The 17820-nt window shown below is 41.3% G+C and overlaps 1 protein-coding gene across 3 annotated transcripts in view; it reads left to right on the top strand.

Moving 5' to 3' along the window:
* LOC109874407 (BMP/retinoic acid-inducible neural-specific protein 1) overlaps nucleotides 1-17820 on the top strand; it is a 117482-nt gene that overhangs the window by 27569 nt on the left and 72093 nt on the right. Inside the window, exon 2 of one of the 3 annotated variants that reach the window (XM_020466292.2) lies at nucleotides 6213-6480. In XM_020466292.2, the coding sequence (XP_020321881.1) occupies nucleotides 6263-6480 (218 nt within the window). In that variant the 5' untranslated portion in view covers nucleotides 6213-6262. Of the gene's footprint in view, nucleotides 1-6212; nucleotides 6481-16386; nucleotides 16532-17820 lie in introns of those variants that run through there. The other 2 variants (XM_031809551.1, XM_031809550.1) reach the window with 2 other exon arrangements.

The following is a 17820-nucleotide window of genomic DNA, read 5'->3' as shown; positions in this document are numbered from 1 at the left end:
AGATCAAATACACACAAAGTTCACTTACATGTTCAGTGACACACTAATACATGGTTGGGTAAGTCCAGGGAAGGCTTGTCTGTTCAGGAAAATTCCAGCTATGAGTTGTAGTGGAGGACAGGAGTTTACAGAGACCTTCTCAACCTGCCCTCCGGGAAACAACTAAAGCACAAGAAGAAATGGGGGCCTGTTACGGCCAGCAGGTAGAGCATGTGATTGGCTGGCCCTGGTCAGTTCCCTGGTGAACTGGACCCGGATTCACAAAACCTTCTTAAGAATGAATAAAAAATGATTTAATAAGTGCAATGTTTACTTCAGTTTCTTCAAATCAATGCAAATTTTAATTTGAAAAGATTTTGATTACATATTTGACTAAATAATGAATATTATAACAATAATGATTGTTGAAATCGTCATATCAAAAGAAGATAAAGCTAATTGTGTTGATTCGAAAACTTCATTAAGAGAACAATAGTCAAACATATTCAAAAACACTTATAATCATATTTGTGACCAACTGACTCGATCTAATACTCTATGTAGCAACATAGTATTGGGTAAAAGTAGAGACTCAGAACTACAAAATGGTATATCATACACTATGGTTGGAACAATGGGAAAGTTCTTTTGCTTTAAAAGTTGATAAACTTGTAACCCCACTTTTGAGAAAATGTCCCTTGAATGTTTTGCTACACCTACTGGAGAGCTCTTCATTATCTACACCCATTCAGCATTGTTCACACGCTCTTAAGCCTTAGCCCCACCCATTTCTTTAAGGACTCACATGTGCTAAACAAAGTGAACTAAACAACCAAAGATTTCAAGCCTAAAGGCTGGTTTATACTACGTCAATCAACATGTCTGTAGACAGTTGTCGCAGTGACATCATACACATTCTATTGTCGTCCGGCATCAAGCTTGATGTTGTCGTTTTCAAAAAAGTATAAACACAGAAACGACAACCTGGTGGTCCAAAATAGCATAACTGGTGTATATTAACATCAATAAACCCATCCGTTTAAAAATGAATTTAGTATATGTCAATCTAGCAAACCAAGCAACTAAAAGCAACTTTTTAAACAATGTTTTGGCTGTTTCTAGCTCTTTAGCTAGTTCAAATAATGACCATATCATATAGCTGACAACATCTTAACTAAGCTAAATTGTATTCATTATTAGAGGAAAATAAACTCACAAGTTAATGGTGAGCTAATTACAGAACATAGCTTACAGTTATGAGTGTTGTGAACTAAAAGCAGGGTATTCTACCAGAAAATGTTTGAATTTAGACACTGCCTCGTTGGCCTAACGTTATATCCTAATTTGACTTTGATGCAGATCATGTTGTTCTACACATGGAAAATCTAAGTATATTTGATACTGTAAGCCTAGTTTCCTGAAACAAATCACATTTAGTGATTCAAAGATTACTATGATACTTTGAATGATGGAATTTCTTTGGTTAGCTGCTGAGAGGAAGAGAGAGAGGGAGAACTAACAGAGGCCCTCAGAAATTGGATGGATCCTCTAAATGTCCCTGACCATGTTCTACTCAGGCAATATCGAATACCACGACACTCTATAATGTACTTGGCTGACCTTCTAAATTAAAACTTAAAAAGACCATGAGAGCATGCCATCTTCTAATCATCCTACAAATCATGATAGCCCTGAGATTCCTAGCATTGGGATCCTTTCAAGCCTTGCTTGCAGGTACAGAGTTAGTCAGTCCTCTGTGAGTTGGGTGGTTAGTGCTGTGTGTGATGCACTGAGTCGTCAGGTACGAAGATTTATCAAGTTCCCATCAACTGAAGCTGAACAAGTAAGCACCAAACAAATGTTTATTGAGGTGGCTAACTTCCCCAATGTCGTTTGTGCAGTGGATGGGACCAGTGTGGCAATAAAGGTCAGTGAAGATGACAGGCACAGTATTGCCGCATTGGTCCCATCCACTGCACCAACGTCAAAACATGTCTACATAAGTTTAAGAAATGTTTTGCAACAGAATCTGTGGAATGAATACACCCACAGTTCACACACACAGTTCACTTTCATACCAGCCACATACAGCATCATCATTTTGCTCTTTATATAATTCCTTATTGTGTCTACGCACTCTCCCCCTCTCACCTTTTCCCTTCCCTTGTGGACTTCATTGCACAACACAACGCTGTCTGTGACCAGGTGTAAAAAGCTATCCAAGCCAAACCCTCTTACCATAACCGCTAATCGCTACATAGCCTACTTCGTTTTCACCATATTGACGTTATAGCCAATAAACTAGAACTAACATGTTAGAAAACCCACAATCCAATCCAATACAGCTCTACACAGCACAGTGTAAAGCAAGCTGTTCAGCAGTTACACTGGCAGGTCCCGGTGACAATACATTAATAGGATAGTCTTAGCCAGCTAGCTAACATAAATAGCATGCCTCTTTGTTAGAGTCAGCTTGTTAAATGAGCTACATTAGCTATCTAAGTAAGTGAAACATAATAAAACAACAAAATAACTCTCTCTCTCTGCTGCTTCTCCTTAATTGTTTTATGAATTAATTTGTTAAAAACTGTTGTCTTTCTCTCTCTTTACGTCAACTACTCACCTAACTTCATGCACTGGAGTGCTAGCTAGCTTACACTTTCAGTACTATCTTCATTCTCTGACCCTTTGATTGGATGGACAACATGTCAGTTCATACTGCAAAAGCTCTAAAAAAGGGGGCCTGTTACAGCCAGCAGGTAGAGCCTGTGATTGGCTGGCCCTGGTCAGCTGAATGAGTTCCCTGGTGAACTGGACTTTTGTAATGTTTCACTATATTTATTTTTATGTAATTCACTCAGTAGGAATGTCCTCCCCTTCCTCCTCTAAGGAGCCTCCACTGACACACACACGCACACAAACACGCACAGACACACAACACATCACACACACACTCAAACACACAAAGGTAGACATGATGCATTCAGTTTCGCAAACTCGGAGCAATATCATTTATGAATCCCCTTCTCTCCATCTCCCCTCTCAATTAGATGATGCATTGTTATGTTCTGACAGCCAACTTGAAATTAGTTTAAACTAATTAAATGAAAGCAGGCTTCATTAAATTACCCTGCCATGGATTTGTCATTGCCACAGCATTTCTGGTTAGTGGCAAAGCAACCTAAGTCAATGCCACCCGTTTCTTTCCTGTCTCAGTTCTGCAACCATAGCAGAAAACCTGCATTGTCTGCAGTCATTGTTGTTAAGGTTCTATTTTCATGAACCGCAGGCTATTGTATGCAACATCACAATGGGTCACATATTATACAGTAAACTATATGACCGTGGATACTCTGGTAGTCATGGGTTAGGGTATATAAACTACAGTAGGATACTGTATATGGATGCAGATAGACTAAAGTAAGGTGTGGATGTGTCGGAGACTGAACTGATCCACAAATCCTACTGAATCATCACAGATTAATGCATTGGCAGATATATTCATCTATTTGATGGTATACCTTAAAGAACCCTGCCAGTACATATATATGGCTACCATTACTGTACAATAGCTTTTGGAATCAAACTATTCTTCCCCCCTTTTACAGTAAAAGATTAGACCCATTAAATTGTGGCTGCTCTTTTATGACTTGTTATTGTCTAATAAAGCATGAAAAGGGAAGAATTTCTGCATATAGTGGCACTAATTTGATAGCTTGATGTTCTACAGCCAGGGGCCAAAGTTCTTAAACATAATTACAGATGGAAATGGTTTTCTTATCAGTAACTAAAGACATGACTCCACTGGCAAGTTGGATAATAATGTATGGTGACATCGTACAATGACTAAATGTATCATTTTAATACTCTGTCAGAAATAGTTTCAATTCTGTCTGGAATTATTCACAGTATGGTCATTATGCAGTAATTGATGAGTGTAATATCTTGTAATATCCTGTGGTCCATGCAATGTGACAGTAGGGTACCATTGACTTCTGGGATGTTAAGGTCCCGGCAACTGGGTTCAGGTGCAAAAGTAGATTTTATTTATTTTACAGTGCAGGCAGTGATGCAGACGATTCAGAGTTGAAATAGTTTACAAAAATAAACAATAAACTTTGCCAAAATAGCTAAATTCCCTCTACTCAAGAACCTGTAAAACGTCCATCGATTTATACATCTTGGTAGATGGCAGAGCATGTTACCTGTACAAGCATCTCTTCAGGAATGAGGAGCACAGGAATCCTAATTTAAACCATTCACACCTTTAAACAAATGCATTCCAAATAATAGTGATTATAGACTTAAATGGCAATACTATTGCACAATTAACATTACATTGGCCAACACTTAAGTTAATGAAACCAATGGCATGATGAGCATAAACATTAGCATTCACAATCAACTTTCAAAACACCCCCGGAACGGAAGAAAACTATTTGCAATCTGTGGCTAAAATGAAGAACATGACCAGGCGCACGCATACGGAGGAAGCCAGTTCAAGGGCGTGGTGAGTAGAGCGGTTGTGAATAGAGCGTTGGTGAGTAGCCAAAATTGCTACACCAACCAAAATAAATACAATCCAAAACATTTATCAATTATATGATAACCAAACTCAGGCATTTGTGTTCTTATATAATATTGTAGCGATCCTTTCTATATGAGCCACGTTACAATTTCCACCAAGTGGTTTAACCCGATTGGCGCGAAGGGGTTATTGCCTTTCACGCCTGAGTCCCAGGTTTGCTTCCCACTTCCTCTGTTCTCTGTATCAGTGTCAGAAGTGGGATACCAGCTGTGAGGCCGTCTGAACTCATTGCCCCGGACGTGTGAGTGGGCTGAGGCTAGTAGAAGCACGGGGACGTGCCTCTTTCAGAGGGTGCAATGTACCGAGCCAAGTTACAATTCCCACCAAGTAGATTAACCGTATTGGCGCGATGTGTAGGTTATTTGCCTTTCACACTGGAGACTTTGCCGATCAAGATGTCACTTGTCACTTCCCGCTCCCTCCGTTCACTACAATATAAAGCATGATGTTTAATGGGATTAGGAGTTTGGTAAGACATGTTTGTACCAAACAATCAGTCTGTTTGTGTCGGGAGAAATAGAGGGAAATGTCCCAACCTGGCGAAAGCTCACAGACACATTGTCACATGAGAATTAGACACACATGTATTATCTTCTGGGTGGTTGTACATTGTGCAAAATTATGGATATCCCTTTTGGGATGCATGTACACTTATTTGTGCCCTGTCTCGTCATTTGTATGTCAAGTGTATAAGACTGGGTAGATATAATTAGTGCTGTATGGTCATCATAGTATGTGATCTGAAAACAAGACTTGTCCACTCTGACCTTAGATCTGTCTAACAGACTCTCGAGGTCACTTGCCAATCAATATCATTATAAATCATTGTTAACTTCGCTGAGGTTTGCTTTTGGAGAACCTTGCATGCTGTACTCATCCATGTATTACCAATGTGTCCAATTCCTCTGATACATTGGGTTTACATTATTGATTGGACAGAGGTTCGCCTTCAAATCTGCATTTTGCCATGTCAATACACTTTGGACTATCATTTCCCATGTTCACTTAACCAATATATCTTCAGATAACCAATGTATCTCAAGTGAATGCTCATTTAAGGATATCACACCAATCACGCCATATTGAATACAGCACCACTGAAGTGTTCAAACGATCCATCATATCGCCCGTCGATTGGCAACATTTTGCCTAGCAATTTATTTCCTGAGGGAACATCAGACAATGCTCCCCCACGTAAACGAGCTCCTTGTCACAACTTATCATAAAGCAGCCTCTTAACCTTGTCTGAACTTATCATGGCACCAATTAGTCTGGAGAAAGAGAAGGCCACACATCCAGGGATGTAATTCATTTTCATCTGCTGAAAGGGCAACATTCCTCGTTAGTATGGAAAGCTGCAATCTGGGCCCTTACTGGGAGGAGGATACGAGGGGCTTGAGATTGGGGAAAAAAATAACAACATAAATAAATCCACAAATCATATCACATCGAAAACAGTCTTTCGGTGACACTGTCTTGTTCGTTTTCCGTCAATGCCGATTAGCCTAATTCTATTAAGTCTGTTTCACTTTCGCTGACGCCCCAGTATTTTTTAAATAGACTCGTCATGTAAATATATTTATATATCCCCCTCCCTCTCTTCCCCCTCTCTTCCCCCTCTTTCTCTCTATCTGTCTTTCCACAGGTCTCCACATAATGGAGCGAGAATGAACAGAGAGCGGCTGAAAGAAAAGCATGAACTGGAGGTTTATTGAGGTCATCTGCTTCCTGTTTATATGGGACCATATAACAGTTCAGTCTTCCCGCCAGGACCTGTCCGCCGCCGATCAACATGTCACTAAGCAGTTTGATTGGCTCATCTCCGACCGCGGACCTTTCCACCACTCTCGGAGTTACCTCTCCTTTGTGGAAAGATTCCGCCAAGGATTTACAACCAGATATAAAATTTATAGGTGAGTTCACTTTAATTTGTGCGTTTGGGTGGAGCTGATCTTGCACAGGTTTTAAAGACACTCTCTGGCTAAATGTTTTTTTTCTTCTATTTTGAGTCTCTATTTTGAGTCTCTTTGGAAGAGGCCGCGCAAAGGTGTACTGTGTACAAGTTTTGTGTGAAAGTGCACCCTTTTTAGAGAGTTATTGTACTTACCCACCACACACACAAGAAAGTGGCTGTGCTGTGTGTGTTAAGTGATGGAGTGGCTGTGCTGTGTGTTAGGCTGTGTGTCTGCTTAGAGGCAGGGGGTGTTATAAATACGTTATGCAACCACCAGCCATTGTAGTTATTTGCCTCACACATTGTGGCTCAGCTAATCATTCCCCAATTAAATAGTGATGTTAAGAGGATAGACAGCTGCAATGTGACAGAGATGGAGTCAGAGCCATCCTCTCTCTGATTAGCCTCTCAGACTCTACTGAATAGCTGTGTGTATAAAAAGCGGCTATATTAAAACGATAGACAAAAGCTGCATGGCTTGGCAGTCTGAATGAAATAAAACATCTAAGCACTGCATTGATACTGGCGCTGTATATTTTAGTTTTGTTCTGGCATTATTATTATGATTATGCAAATGTGTAGACATGTGGTTGCGATCTATTCAGGGCTACTGTGTGTGTTTGACAATGAAGACCCAAACGACACAAGTTAAATGTTAAGCCTGGCTTGAGGAAGGGAGGTCAATGTAGTATGCAACATTGTCATTTTTAATGATTGTTTTCCATGTCTGGTTGTGTTTTTGTCTTGAGAGAATAATCTGTAACATGGTATTGACAAATATGTCATACACACAAGCACACACAACTTTACTTCGTATTCTAGAAGTATGGCATAGTTGTCAAGGATTCTAGCTAGCATTTTGTAATGGGATATGGTTGGCATTCTCTTGACAGGCATCAGCGTTCATATCGTATTCTTTCCTCCCTGCTACATTACGTGTTGTGAAATACATGATCTGTCGGTGTTTGATTTCAAATATTATCCTTCTATTTCCTGCTGTCTTTGCATTGCAAATCTCCTTACAATTGACTGACAAGGTACAGCAAATACATACTGTACCTGGGAGCTTCCCGTTTAGAAGTGTGTGCTTAGTTTTTCCTGCTCTGCAGTCCAAAATCCTAGAGAGAGAAAGGGGAGAGAGAGCGAGAGTGATAGGGAGACCAAGACAAGAGAGACTCATCAACAACATGTTACATTCATTTACCGGTACGGTATTACAGGGTCTCTCTGTTCTTTCCCTCCTTTCCTCCTCGTTTCATAGATTGCCTCAGTAGCCTCTGGTCCCCACTGGGTTTGCTGTCTTTATATTGTCACATGTAAACAGAGCATTTACATAATATGTATCTTGACAGCCTGGATGGTACACAGAGGCAGGAATCTCAGACTAACACGTTTCCCCACAGCCATCCATGGCCTCATGCTGCTGTCGTGTGTGTGGCTTATGATGCTCGTTCGATTAATGAAAGGATCAGAAGAGGAGGCTCAGGCATTATGTATTTGCCTGGGGAACAGAGTCTCTGGCACTGCAACACAAAGGTTGCAGGAGCAGGCTAGCTCGACTACCTCCTCACGTCTTGGTTACCTATCAAACAGTAGGAGGCATCGAATTCAGCTGTCAGTGCAAGGTATTGCCTTGCTTGTGACAAGACAATTAAATATTGCATCAATACAGAATGAAATCCATTATACTTCTCATTAAAAATGAAAAGTAGAAATCTGCAATCACATCTGTTAGACATCTGGGCCACTGTCAGACAAACCGATCTGAGTCATCTGTCAACTGGATGGATTCAAAGGAAAACCTACATTCGGTTTAGTTGTTTTGGGAGGAGTCTGTTATACATATCCTTCATTTTGATGAAGAGTGGGCTGTATTTAACAAAGGGCAGCCATGCCCTCCAGATCCACCATCAAACTCAATGTGTTTTCCTATACAACGAATATGTTTACAGTGAATTATTGTGGTAATTACTTGTCTGAGCCTTTTATGTACATGCACAGGATGATATAGTACATAAACATATACTGCCAGTCTTCTGCCAATACAAAAACAGAACCCTGATATTATTATTCACCCTGTTTGCACATCTCACCCAAGCTAGTGGAGGTAATATGAAATTAGCTTTTGCAAAAATGTACAATGTGTTGTGAAAACTATCCAATTATCTATGAAAGTATCCAGCTGTGAAATTGGCATAAACGCTCCCATGGTCATAGATTATTCCAATCACACTTGGTAAAAAGGTACAAATGATAAAGCTGTCTTCGTTCTCCTATGCTCTCACCCTCAGGTTCCCAAAAACCTAGGCTACAGAGACAGTTACAATGTCACATGACTCCTTTTCCACCTCTTTTTGGCTTCCATCTGAAGTAAGTAAGTTGAGAAATAAATAAAGAACCGGCAGCAGATGCTAACTGGCAATGAGAAGTGAATAGCTTTGTAAATTTCCCCAGGGCTTCCACTGTCTTTGCGATTTACTGGTTAGAAAGTGGTTGAATCAGACTTACAGGGAGACAAAGCATCCCTCTCTGCCTCCCTTTATCAAGAGAGATTATCCCAAGGCGGACCGTTGGACAATGCCAACCTGATCAGCAACAAACAGATCTCTCTCGTTTTTAATAACCTCTGCAACGTGCCTCATTCTGCACGCCAAACACACATATTTAGAATGCACTTGTGCTCGTTTGGCGCGCCTGAAAGGTCACCATCACTTGGGGCAAAGAAACACTATGTTGCTACACTTACCCCACCCCCAGAAGTGTGTTTCTTCCTTCCCTAAGAGTAATTGGAATGCATTGGTTAAGGAATCGGCTGCGACGAAAGTGCTCTTTTCCTCTTTTTCTGCATTTCTTCTATGCATATTATATAGTGGCTTGCGAAAGTATTCACCCCCATGGCTTTTTTCCTATTTTGTTGCCTTACAACCTGAGATTTTTTGGGGTGTGAGTATCATTTGATTTACCCAACATACCTACCACTTTGAAGATGCAAAATATGTTGTGTTTTGAAATAAACAAGAAATAAGACAAAAAAACTGAAAACTTGAGCGTGCATAACTATTATTACAGCTGCAAGTATCTTGGGGTATGTCTTTATAAGCTTGGCACATCTAGCCACTGGGGTTTTTGCCCATTCTTCAAGGCAAAACTGCTTCAGCTCCTTTAAGTTGGATGGGTTCTGCTGGTGTACAGCAATTTTTAGGTCATACCACAGATTCTCAATTGGATTGAGGTCTGGGCTTTGACTAGGCCATTCCAAGACATTTAAATGTTTCCCCTTAAACCACTCGAGTGTTGCTTTAGCAGTATGCTTAGGGTCATTGTCCTGCTGGCAGGTGAACCTCCGTCCGTCCCAGGTGTCCAAGAATTTCCCTGTATTTTGCGCCATCCATCATTTGTTCAATTCTGAACAGTTTCCCAGTCCCTGCCAATGAAAAACATCCCCACAGCATGATGCTGCCACCACCATGCTTCACTGTGGGGATGGTGTTCTCGGGGTGATAAGAGGTGTTGGGTTTGCCCCAGACATAGGGTTTTCCTTGATACCAAAAATCTACATTTGTGTCTTATCTGACCAGAGTACCTTCTTCCATATGTTTGGGGAGTCTCCCACATGCCTTTGGCGAACACCAAACATGTTTGCTTATTTTTTTATTATTTTATTTAAGCAATGGCTTTTTTCTGCCCACTCTTCTGTAAAGCAATGCTCTGTGGAGTGTACGGCTTAAAGTGGTCCTATGGACAGATTCTAAAATCTCCACTGTGGAGCTTTGCATCTCCTTCAGGGTTGTCTTTGGTCTCTTTGTTGCCTCTCAGATTAATGCCCTCCATGCTTGGTCCGTGAGTTATGGTGGGTGGCCCTCTCTTGGCAGGTTTGCTGTGGTGCCCATATTCTTTCCATTTTTTAATAATGGATTTAATAGTGCTCCTTGGGATGTTCAAAGTTTCAGATATTTTTTATAACCCAACCCTGATCTGTACTTCTCCAGAACTTTGTCCCTGACCTGTTTGAAGAGCTTCTTGGTCTCCATGGTGCCGCTTGCTTGGTGGTGCCACTTGCTTAGTGGTTTTGCAGACTCTGGGGCCTTTCAGAACAGGTATATATATATACAGTGGGGCAAAAACGTATTTAGTCACCCACCAATTGTGCAAGTTCTCCCACTTAAAAAGATGAGAGAGGCCTGTCATTTTCATCATAGGTACACTTCAACTATGACAGACACAATGAAAAAAAAAAATCCAGAAAATCACATTGTAGGATTTTTAATGAATTTATTTGCAAATTATGATGGAAAATAAGTCTTTGGTCACCTACAAACAAGCAAGATTTCTGGCTCTCACAGACCTGTAACTTTAAGAGGGTCCTCTGTCCTCCACTCGTTACCTGTATTAATGGCACCTGTTTGAACTTGTTATCAGTATAAAAGACACCTGTCCACAACCTCAAACAGTCACACTCCAAACTCCACTATGGCCAAGACCAAAGAGCTGTCAAAGGACACCAGAAACAAAATTGTAGACCTGCACCAGGCTGGGAAGACTGAATCTGCAATAGGTAAGCAGCTTGGTTTGAAGAAATCAACTGTGGGAGCAATTATTAGGAAATGGAAGACATACAAGACCACTGATAATCTCCCTCGATCTGGGTCTCCACGCAAGATCTCACCCCGTGGGGTCAAAATGATCTCAAGAACGGTGAGCAAAAATCCCAGAACCACACGGGGGGGACCTAGTGAATGACCAGCAGAGAGCTGGGACCAAAGTAACAAAGCCTACCATCAGTAACACACTATGCCGCCAGGGACTCAAATCCTGCAGTGCCAGACGTGTCCCCCTGATTAAGCCAGTACATGTCCAGGCCCATCTGAAGTTTGCTAGAGAGCTTTTGGATGATCCAAAAGAAGATTGGGAGAATGTCATATGGTCAGAGGAAACCAAAATATAACTTTTTGGTAAAAACCCAACTCGTCGTGTTTGGAGGACAAAGAATGCTGAGTTGCATCTAAAGAACACCATACCTACTGTGAAGCATGGGGGTGGAAACATCATGCTTTGGGGCTGTTTTTCTGCAAAGGGACCAGGACGACTGATCCGTGTAAAGGAAAGAATGAATGGGGCTATGTATCGTGAGATTTTGAGTGAAAACCTCCTTCCATCAGCAAGGGCATTGAAGATGAAACGTGGCTGGGTCTTTCAGCATGACAATGATCCCAAACACACCGCCCGGGCAACGAAGGAGTGGCTTCGTAAGAAGCATTTCAAGGTCCTGGAGTAGCCTAACCAGTCGCCAGATCTCAACCCCAGCAACAGCCCCAAAACATCACTGCTCTAGATGAGATGCATGGAGTAATGGGCCAAAATACCAGCAACAGTGTGTGAAAACCTTGTCTTCTTGTGAAGACCTCTGTCATTGCCAACAAAGGGTATATAACAAAGTATTGAGATAAACTTTTGTTATTGACCAAATACTTATTTTCCACCATAATTTGCAAATAAATTCATAAATAATCCTACAATGTGATTTTCTGGATTTCTTTTCTCATTTTGTCTGACTTGCACAATTGGTGGCTGACTACATACTTTTTTTGCCCAACTGTATATACTGAGATCATGTGACAGATCATTTGACACTTAGGTTGCACACAGATGGACTTTATTTAACTAATTATGTGACTTCTGAAGGTAATTGGTTGCACCAGATCTTATTTATGGGCTTAATAGCTAAGGGGTGAATGCATTAGCACGCACCACTTTTCCATTTACATTTTTTTTAAACAAGTCATTTATTTAATTTCACCAATTTTGACTATTTTGTGTATGTCCATTACATGAAATCCAAATAAAAATCCATTTAAATTACTGTTTGTAATGCAACAAAATAGGGAACATGCAAAGGGAGATGAATACTTTTGCAAGGCACTGTATGTTCAAATCAAACCAAAGTTTATTTGTCACGTGCGCCGAATACAACAGGTGTAAGTAAACCTTGCATACAGGCTCCAACCAATGGTGTGGAAAAAAGGTATGTGTGTAGGTAAAGTGTGTGTGTGTAAGAAAAGAAATAAAACAACAGTAAAAAGACATTTGAAAAAAGAGTAGCAAGGCTATATAAAGACATCTGTTAGTCAGGCTTATTGAGGTAGTATGTACATGTAGGTATCGTTAAAATGACTATGCATATATGATGAACAGAGAGTAGCAGAAGCGTGAAAAGAGGGGTTGGCGGGTGTTGGGACACAATGCTGATAGCACGGTTAGCCAATGTGCGGGAGCACTGGTTGGTCGGGTCAATTTAGGTAGTATGTACATGAATGTATAGTTAAAGTAACTATGCATATAAGATGAACAGAGAGTAGCAGCAGCATAAAAGAGGGGTTGGGGGGGGCACACAATGCAAATAGTCCAGGTAACCATTTGGCTACCTGTTCAGGAGTCTTATTGCTTGGGGGTAAAAACTGTTGAGAAGCCTTTTTGACAAAGACTTGGCACATACATGAGTGTGTACGCCTCCACCTGTACCAAACACATAATATGCCATAAAGCCACTTTCGCTGTAACGGATGTCGTCTGGAGATAGAGAGGAGGACCAAGGTGCAGCGTGGTAACTGTTCATGATGATTTTAATTAAAGAAAGCACTAAACACTGAATCAAAACAATGACTTGAATTTACAAAACCGAAACAGTACCGTGTGGCCCAAACACTCACATGGAAACAAACACCCACAAAACAAATGTGAAACCCAGGCTACCTAAGTATGATTCTCAATCAGAGACAACTAACGACACCTGCCTCTGATTGAGAACCGTACTAGGCCGAACACAAAAACCAACATAGAAAAACCAACATAGACTGCCCACCCTAACTCTCGCCCTGACCATACTAAAACAAAGAATAAAATAACAGAACAATGGTCAGAACGTGACAGTTGCAGCATGTTGCAGTTTTGCAGATTGAATTGTTATTGACTGGGGATACATCTGTGCTTGAGTGAGTGGTAGAATGGTCTGCTTTTGCCTGGCCTTGACTTCCTCTCTCTGTGGCGTGTGTACTCTATTATGGGGTTGACTGTGTTTTTAGATGATGTTGCTGTGGTCATTGTTCGCAGGCTCTATCTCAAGTCCTTGTGTGGCAGAGAAATCCAATATAAATGCAAATCTCTGTCCGTTAATGCATTTTAAAGGCTGGGAATCAGCATTACTGTAATCAAAGGAGGGAGATGGAGGTTGTTATTAAAAATGAAAATGTTTATGAAAATGTCATGATGGTGCTTATTGATCTTGGATGTGGGGTTTGTGGTGTGCGAAGGGGAGGCTTGCCTCACACTGTCATTGGACCAAGATTCATTACCATCTGAAAATCTATCCAGGGTTTGAATCGATTAGCCTCCACAACGATCTACAGAAAAATTACCCTGAGGCATCACTCAGATGTCCACTCCAGCAGTTCTATCAGAAGTGGCCCTATTTTGTCTAATTTAGTTTCGCAATTTTCCCATTGCTGAAACTCTAACTTGTGATTTGTGGTAGTCATCAATGTGATTACAGAAAAAAGCACCTTGCACAGATTGTTTTCTGGCACAGATTGATTCCTTGCTTATACAGCGCTGACGGCGTCACCTAAACTGCCGTCAAGTTCAAGAGATGTGGGGCTGTATTTATAAAATGACAGACTTGGAACTATTTCTCAACAAATGCCATTTTCTCAGAAGGCCTCCGGAGCACCTAACTCAACAACTTTGGCAATTGGTGTTCAGCACTTTTCAGCACAAGCTTCATCTTCACATGGATATTTCATCTGGAGAAAGAGATCCTCAATCTCTCTCTTTCTCTCGCTCACACACACTGTATAATAGTCAGCGTAAGTTGCGAATGAACATAGTGAAATAGAGGGGGAAACCAAATCAGGAGTTAACTAACTGCTCTTAATCCACTTTATTCCATTTGATGGCATCGTTAAATGTGTTTAGACTAGGTGAATTTTTGTCTGGATCGTCATATTTGTGTGTCGCCAACCACATTAGGATCTGTATCCTCTTACAGTATTTAGATGAACACATTTTATGATTGGTTCTGATGGCATCAGTAAACTTTTAGATCTCAATCCATCATATAAATTTGGCCATGTCCTATTTGCGCACTTCACATTTAGGGCACAAGTCTATCTCAAAGTTGCACATGATGCAGCAGGTGTAAACAGTAGTGAATGCTTCTTGCGAGCTCAAATCAAATCAAATTTTATTTGTCACATACACATGGCTAGCACATGTTAATGCGAGTGTAGCGAAATGCTTGTGCTTCTAGTTCCGACAATGCAGTAATAACCAACAAGTAATCTAGCTAATAATTCCAAAAACTACTACCTTATAGACACAAGTGTAAGGGGATAAAGAATATGAACATAAAGATATATGAATGAGTGATGGTACAGAGCGGCATAGGCAAGATACAGTAGATGGTATCGAGTACAGTATATACATATGAGATGAGTATGTAAACAAAGTGGCATAGTTAAAGTGGCTAGTGATACATGTATTACATAAAGATGCAGTAGATGATATAGAGTACAGTATATACGTATACATATGAGATGAATAATGTAGGGTATGTAAACATTATATTAGGTAGCATTGTTTAAAGTGGCTAGTGATATATTTTACATCATTTCCCATCAATTCCCATTGTTAAAGTGGCTGGAGTTGAGTCAGTGTGTTGGCAGCAGCCACTCAATGTTAGTGGTGGCTGTTTAACAGTCTGATGGCCTTGAGATAGAAGCTGTTTTTCAGTCTCTCGGTCCCAGCTTTGATGCACCTGTACTGACCTCGCCTTCTGGATGATAGCGGGGTAAACAGGCAGTGGCTCGGGTGGTTGTTGTCCTTGATGATCTTTATGGCCTTCCTGTGACATCGGGTGGTGTAGGTGTCCTGGAGGGCAGGTAGTTTGCCCCCGGTGATGCGTTGTGCAGACCTCACTACCCTCTGGAGAGCCTTACGGTGATGGGCGGAGCAGTTGCCGTACCAGGCGGTGATACAGCCCGCCAGGATGCTCTCGATTGTGCATTTGTAGAAGTTTGAGTGCTTTTGGTGACAAGCCGAATTTCTTCAGCCTCTGAGGTTGAAGAGTCGCTGCTGCGCCTTCTTCACGATGCTGTCTGTGTGGGTGGACCAATTCAGTTTGTCTGTGATGTGTACGCCGAGGAACATAAAACTTACTACCCTCTCCACTACTGTTCCATCGATGTGGATAGGGGGGTGTTCCCTCTGCTGTTTCCTGAAGTCCACAATCATCACCTTAGTTTTGTTGACGTTGAGTGTGAGGTTATTTTCCTGACACCACACTCCGAGGGCCCTCACCTCCTCCCTGTAGGCCGTCTCGTCGTTGTTGGTAATCAAGCCTACCACTGTTGTGTCGTCCGCAAACTTGATGATTGAGTTGGAGGCGTGCGTGGCCACGCAGTCGTGGGTCAACAGTGCAGTGCAAGTATCCACGTCACACACTTGCCGTTCACTTAGTTTGTATAATGCTGCTATACATAAACACAACGGTACCATACTTGCAAACATTAGAAACATTTTAACTTGGACCTCCGTCTCAAGATGTGCATCGGCCAATTCCCCCAGCAACATTATTATTTGAGGAAAATACACTCCACTGTTGGTCCTCGAGTCAAATAATCCTTATGTGACGAAGTAAATGTAACATAGACGCAGGGAGTCAGGAAGCAGGTGCAGTTGGTGAGTTTAATAACAACGAACATGGAACTCTACAAACCAAGCGAAGCGTCTGACATGGAAACACAAACAAAACTACCTGATTACTAGTAACAAAGGAGTGCTATATGATGGGTAAGTAATTAGGGAGTAATGAATTCCAGGTGTGGCTGATGATGAGATGCAGGTGTGTGAAATGGTGGTTGCCAGGTGTGCGTGAAGAGGGTTTGCCAGGACCGCTAGTTAGTAGACCGGCGACGTCGAACGTCGGAGGGGAGGAGTGGGAGTAGACGTGACAGTAGGTGATTATAGAAAATGCATATAAAACGTTGTAGGCCTACAATTATCTTAATTTTCAAGCTGTTGGCTGCACTTCACTTCTTAACACTAACACAATAAATGTAATTCTACATTTCAAAGGGGGGGAAAAACTCATGTGAGATTTAAACCCTTGCCATAATCTGCAACAACCACAAAGAGCTAGACATTCTACACTGTGTGCTATATGACCAGTCAGTCTAATGCATGTGCATGTGATCTAGTTGCTTTGATAGTCAGAACGTGCCATTGGACTTCTGTTAAGTGCGCTTTCATGAACAAGTGTTGGATCATGTCCAAGTTAGTTGACAATATTAATTGGCTGAATTGAACCGGATATAATCACGGACAGTTTACATTGGTAGTATTGAAGCACACATCTACCAATATTCTCACACTCACACCAAGCACAGCACATCGACCATGTTTGGTGGGTAGGTTTGAGATACAAGACATGCTCATTTATTTGCCAACCAGTTATACTGTGATGTGATTTGTCTAATGCATGGAGATTATGCACTTCTATAAATGAACATTTCTTCATCAGTTTAATTAGACCGACTTGTCAGAGATCACCTGATTAGCCTTAAATTATTGTTATACATTCACCACTGATCTTCGGCTTCCCATGTGCAAACAGTATGTCCTTGTTAACCTAGGTTTAAACTGGTCATCAAGCAGATATCACTCTAGTCTTTACTTAATCTACACCTTTTCTTCAACTCCCATTTTTTGTTGTTCACCTTCACTGTCTCTATCATCCCTCCATCCCTTTGATGCTTTATTTAGTCCTTTCATTGGTAATGCATACAGTGTTGTGCACCACCCTAATGCAATGTGCTATTAGCCCAAATAACAAAGTATGCCAATTGATCTGATAAGGACAAAAAGAGAGGCACTGAAAGGATTCAAACTCATTCACAGGTTTAATTGTGAATAGTCTGTCTGGCGAGTGTTGTTGGGCCCTTTGTTTTAAGTGCCGGTAGAGGACACATCTTTTGTCCCACTCAGGCTAAGTTGAATGAGTCTGGATCATCCATCAGTAATTAGATAGAACAGGGGTGGATCATTTAGATGCAGTCGGCAGATCTGAGGCAAGGCGAGGGGAATGTTTAATTCAGGGGGCAGCCGCAGTTGTCCACATTCTGCAGAGAGAGGGGGTGAGAGAGAGAAAGAAATTAAAAGGGAGGGAGAGGGAAATAGAGAAGGCATTAGGGAGCAAGAACAAGGAAAATGGCATGAGTGTGTCTATGTGAAGGAGAGCGAGATCATT

This window comes from Oncorhynchus kisutch, linkage group LG29 (assembly GCF_002021735.2).
Source record: "Oncorhynchus kisutch isolate 150728-3 linkage group LG29, Okis_V2, whole genome shotgun sequence".
Lineage (NCBI taxonomy): Eukaryota > Metazoa > Chordata > Actinopteri > Salmoniformes > Salmonidae > Oncorhynchus > Oncorhynchus kisutch.
Note: the sequence above shows the minus strand (reverse complement) of the source record. Positions and strands in the feature narration are given on the sequence as shown.